The 6116-nt window shown below is 38.3% G+C and overlaps 1 protein-coding gene across 1 annotated transcript; it reads left to right on the forward strand.

Annotated features, from left to right (window-relative positions):
* Nucleotides 1-515: 515 nt before the first annotated feature.
* LOC140664527 (uncharacterized) lies at nt 516-4969 on the forward strand. Its single transcript, XM_072889699.1, is given in 3 exon segments — nt 516-4323; nt 4326-4559; nt 4881-4969. Coding segments are annotated over 3 exon segments (4131 nt in total).
* The last annotated feature ends 1147 nt before the right edge of the window (nt 4970-6116 follow it).

The raw sequence follows: 6116 nt of genomic DNA on the forward strand, positions 1-6116 counted from the left end.
TGCTGTCACATGATATGCTGTCACATTTCACGTTAACAAATTTCAAAACAGATTGAAGGTATCTATATTTGTAATTTTCTGTCATGTAAAAATCGATTTTTTACCTTCGGATGTATTCGCTCCTTCACTCACGACGTTTCAAGATATCTACCTACAAAAATTTTCAAGTATTAGTACGTCAAATATTGACAAAACGTTTGTAGAAGATTTCAAAGTTCCTGTAATAAAATTTGCATACACGTTATAATGAAAAATATTTATCGATTTATTAAAAAACGCCAAACAATGCTTATATTAAATTTATAAACAACACCAACAATGTTAACCACGACAAAAATAATTAATATTATTGCAATAAAAATTAATATAAAGGTAATTGCTAAATTTACTAAACATGTCTATATTTAAAAAATATTAAGTTTTAAAAACTTTTTCATCTGGCATTAATGTTCAGTAAAATTATCACGTTAAATATGTTATTGTTACATAACTCCGGGAAAATTTAAGAAGCCACAATGAGTGGATATCTCGACGCTTACTTGCCAGTGATCGCAATTGACGTGGCCATCGAAGAGAAGACAAGAATCGCCAATATGGCGGTTGCAACTTTGCATAAGCTCCATGGCATGATGCGGCAGATGAAGGATTGGCGAGACGATAGCGCAAAACTGAAGAGCAATATCTGGCGAATGAAAATGGCTTTGCGCGCGGATGACAAGAATGAGAACGATAACCAGCAAATCGACCCTTTGATCGTATATCAGAAGGCAGAGATTATTCGGTTAGAGCAGGCGAACGACACTTTGGAGAACGAGGTGACGAGTCTGAAAGACGCCCTGACAAAAGCCGAAGAAGATATCGCGCGTGTCGCCGTCTGCGAGATAAGCAATAAGATCGCCAGGATCGAAGACGAATTTTCGAACGAGAAAGAACGTCTGAACGACGAAATCCTGCGTCTGAGGAAGCAACTGAAGGAAACCGAGGAGGGCGAGACGAGCGTGCTTAAGCAACTCAGGGAGAAGCTGAACGAGTTTGAGAGAGGCGATCGAACGATTGAAGCCGTGTTCGCCAACACGATTGGCAAGATCGTCGAGACGGTCGTTGGGCTTTCGGAGGAACTTGTAAACGTTAGCGAGAATCTGTATCGGTTTAAGACAAAAAATAAAAACTTACATCTCAAGGTGGACAAATTGAGGGCGATGTTAAGGTTGAGGTACGGTAGCAACGCGGAATATTGTAAGAGGATCGGCGAATTGAACAATCTTGCGGAACAATTGATGAGAGAAATGGGCCGGTTGAAAGTTATTCGCGAGAACGCGAACTGTGGTGAAAGTTCAAGAGCTACGGATATTCCAGGCGTTGTTAGACACGTGGAACGCTTGATGAACAACTTGAGGAACAATCTGAGGAGCGATCGCGAGGCGATCATCGCCGCTGGCGACCCAGATTGTTTAAAATACATGAAGAAAGTGGTTAATCTAAAAGTAAACTTGAAAGTGTTGTCTGTAGAACTTAGACGATCGAACGTGCCGATACATAAGCAATCATGCGAGAATATTCAACACGATAAATATTTAGAAACAGCTTCATCATTAAATAATTTTTTAAAAGAAATCGACCTTGAAATTGGGAAATTGAAAATAAACCCGATGGACAAACATTGCAGAATCGGTGGCATCAGCGGCTCGCAATATATGACAAAAATAATTGAACTTGAAACTATAATTAGAAAATCGATCGCGGTAACCAGGATTGTAAAACAGAGTCCCTTAGAAATTATAAACACTAATGGAAAAATAATGGAGGAACTACAACATTTGATCGATCGATTGTGCTGCAAAATAAAAGACCTTGAAATTTTCGACGATCGCGCGAATTTATGCGAAAGAATCGTACACCTTGAAACTTTGGTTGTGGATCTGAAATTAGAGCTGATGGAGAAAAACGAGCGTATAAGTGCGCTGAACGATGAATATGCAAGCGTTAAATTATCATTAGAAAGAGATTGTAAGAAATACGAGAGGACTATCGATAACGTACGCAATGAAAACGAAAGTCTTCGAGAAGATGTAAAGAGAAGGAAACAAGAAATATTAGAGCTGTCGCGTGAATGCGAACACTCCGAGCAACGCGTCGCGGAAATGCAGCTGATGAAGGTTGAAATTGACGCGGTAGGAAAAAAATTGCAGGATCTTCGCGATGACAAAGAGGCGTTATTAGGAGAAACAGAAGAGATGCGTAATATTCTCCAAGAGAGAGACAAGAAAATTAAGGATATTATTATTCAACGGAATGCGCTGAAAGAGGTCCTCGGGGCCGAGGTAAAGGACCTGAAGATGAAACTTGGGATCGCTTCCGACGAAAATGTAAAATTGAGAAGTATAATTGAGGGACTTGGGAAACAGCAGGAAAGCGAGCGACTGGACAAATTGAAAAGTTCCGTAGAAAAAAGCGACGGCGAGAACCGAGACAATGGCGAATATTCGCAAGAGCGTGCGCGAAACCTCAGAGATGAATTAGAGCGTTTGAAAGCCGAGTCAAATGAGTCTGAAATAAGCCTGAACGAGGCGAACGAGCGAATCGGCCATCTGAAATGCGCTCTGGTTAAAGCAGTCGACGACGGAACGAAACTGGAGGATGAAATTTTTGATTTAAAGTCTAATGAGCAATCGTTGACGTATCGATTGAACGTTCAGACAAGCGCCGACAAGGAAACATCGAGAGAATTCGATAAAAGGATGGCGGAGAACAAAGCGTTAAGGAGTAAAGTCAAACAGCTTCAGAACGAGAAAGAACAACTTGAGACGGAGTTGTCGAAGTTGAGATCCGAAAAAGGATTACTGGATAGGTTGATGGCCGATGCCAATAACAAGTGCACCGCGTTGAACGATCAAGTTAACAAATTTAAGTCCGAGAGTAACGGCCTGCGGGAGAAGATAAGCGAACACGAAACTGCCGTGGAGAATTTAAAGTTCGAGTTGAAGAAGGCACGAGAGGATCTCGAAGACGCGGTTGCTAAAACGGTGAGACTGCAATCGGAAAACACGAAGGTCGTCGGAGATTTGGATGCGCTGTCTGTCCAAACTACCGAGGCCAAGGACCGCGTACGAGTGTTGTTGACAGAAAAGAACGAGCTGGCGACGCGTATTAACGAGCTCGATGATGAGAATGTCGTCCTGCGAGAGCGCTTGAATAAGGCGAAAGCGGAGAATGAATATTTTTCCGTGGAATTGAATAAATCAAAAGTCGAAAATGACAAAGTGAAGACAAGGAATGCTCTCCTGCAGGTTACTTGTAACAAGAGGGAGAAGGATAACACTGAGCTGACGAGAGAAAGAGATGACGCGAGGGAGAGACTTAATGAAATTGATAATGAGCACAAAATACTCAATAATCAATTGAGAATCCAGCGAACAAAGTATGAGGCATTACGGTTTACCGCAGCTACGTTACATCGTGAAAATAACGATCGCAAGGATCACTTAAACAAGATCGATAAACTGCATCCATTTGCAATCGATTACGAGGGAGGATTCGCGAACGCTCATAACAAGATTAAACACAGGCAGGATTACTCGGATGCCACGCGTACAAGCATAAAGGTCGAAATTGGCGAACGGAAGCACGGCGAAACAGAACTCAAAGTAAAATCTGATACATACACGGACCATGATGACAAAGTAAAGATCAAAGACAAGCCCAATGGTGAACTAAAGAGGCTGAGAACCGAGAATAAGGCTTTGAAATTGGAACAGGCAAATTTGAGATTCGAAAACTCTGAGATTACGATGGAATTGGCTCGAACAAAAGACGAATTCGAGAGTCCGCTAGCGTGGACGGAAGGATTTAACGACGAAGAAATTATCGGTTCTATCTTAAGGAAATTTGACAACATAAATATCTGGTATAGGAAAGAGATGAGTAATTATTTCAAAGATAAAGAGAGGTCTACGGTCGCTATCTATCAGCTCGAAGTCGAGAATAGAGCGTTGAAGATGAAAGTAGATATTTTGCGTGATAGTCTCAACTGCAGCCTGATGAACGGTGAGAAAACGAAGACCGACTTTGATAGAGCAACAGAGGAGATTCAAGCTTTGAAACTGGAGCTGATGAATCTAAGGGATGAGAAAACGGCGTTGAGGTCACGGCTCGAGATGTTTAAGAAAGAATTAAACACATTAAAATCCGAGAAGATGGCTTTAAAGGATGAGCTTGCTGCTTCGAGAAAGTCCAACTTTGATCTTAGACTCAAAGTGAACGGCTTACTAAGTGTTAACGAAAAGTTAAAGGAGACAAATATGGAATTAGAGGGTCGTCTACGGGACAAGAGAGAAATGAATGTACACACCGCAGTATTGGTAGGTACACATCGGAGAAAAGCTCAAGAAATAATTTCGAAAGCACATTAAATGATGATAAATCTAAAAAAAATATAACTTTCCAAAAACAAATTTACCTACAATCAATCGATTCGACTGTGTACTTTTTCCAAGAATCCTGAATCACACAATCTGTCAAAGAAAATCTGCAATATATTGAAAAACAAAAATTCATAAATTAAATCTTGAAATTGATATATACATAATATACATAATATACCCAGTGAATTTTGCTCACGTCATAATTTGTTGAATTTTGTCCGCATTATCTATTATCTAATTTACATCATAAAATTATGATAATTAATCCTAATTAAGAAAGCAAATTTAATTGCGAAATAATTTGTCTTTCAGACTAAAAATATATAACTTGTAACATGTTATATAGATTAAAGGATGTGTGCAAGTACAATTTTATTACGCTCTGATAACTTGTCATGCTTTGAATACCTTTGTATACTTTATTCACCTCCTTTACTTGATAAAGGTTTTACGTAACCGGTAGTTCTTCTAAAATTCATAAAGATAACTCGTGTTCTCTTAGCAAGCACCAAAGAATCATTTTAAGAGCGACTGACAAAACCTCCTGAAAGCGCACAGCTACTTAATCTTCAGCGCTTTTAGGACGACGAGTAGTTAAAGCCAAACAGGACAATGACAACAACGGCGTGACGACGATAAGGACGAAGTGCGGTGTCGGTGGAGCGCGTAATAATGCATTTTAATCGCGTGCGCATGTCGAGCCATTATCGCATACTCTGCGGCCACGGCATCACGTTGAAAATTCTCATCTGAGATTATTTCAGCAAAAAGCCGACGCTCGCTCTGCGGCATAGTTGCTCTGCTCATCTATCATTCTCCTAGACTGCCAGAGTGCAATCTGGCACGTTGCAAATAAGTGCGGATAGTTCTCGAGAATTCCTGCAACCGTATCTATTCTTTTTATATCTCTTGCTCTTTAACTGTCAATTTTCATCTCTATAAAGTGCTCTATAATTAGATTACTACAATTAGAATTTGCGAAGAAAAATAACGTTTTTCTTTTGTTACTTTTTACGAGTTCTCGAAAAGTATGGACTTTAAGCGCCAGAAATAAATAATAATTAACGTATAGTTATCAATTTTTAAAATATTACCACAAAAATTAATAGATCGCTACTTTAATGATACTTATTTTTATCACGATATTTAACTTATTTCGTAATAATTACATATTTGTTCATATCCTCTTTTAAGTTTGTAAACACCGCTATATTTATTGCACAAACTGTATGCGTACGATTTTTATTCAAACTCAAATAATGAAATTTTATCGCAAGATTTAAATATTCTATGTCTCTTTCCTTTGAAGCTGTCATACTGTGGTTACTCAAAAGTGATATCTTCTTCGTAAAATATCATATCTTTCGTTAAATTCTTCCTTTCCAATAAAAATTTTACGTAGCATATTCGCTTAAACGATACAAAAAATAAAATAATAAATTTCAATATACTACGGTTATATGTATATTCATCGTTAAATTTTTTTATCAAATTATGTTAATCCAATAGATTGAATTTTATTTATACATGCAATAGCCTTATTTGTATTTCGTTATTTATTTTTTATCATTCTCTGCTTTTATTAATTCTCTCTCTTCCTTTGTCTAATAATCATTTTATTCTGTCACCAATACACTTATCCATGTAAAGAAGCAAATGGTCAATTAATTAGCAAAAGTTGAGACGATTCATATT

This window comes from Anoplolepis gracilipes, chromosome 4, assembly GCF_047496725.1.
Source record: "Anoplolepis gracilipes chromosome 4, ASM4749672v1, whole genome shotgun sequence".
Taxonomy (NCBI): Eukaryota; Metazoa; Arthropoda; class Insecta; order Hymenoptera; family Formicidae; genus Anoplolepis; species Anoplolepis gracilipes.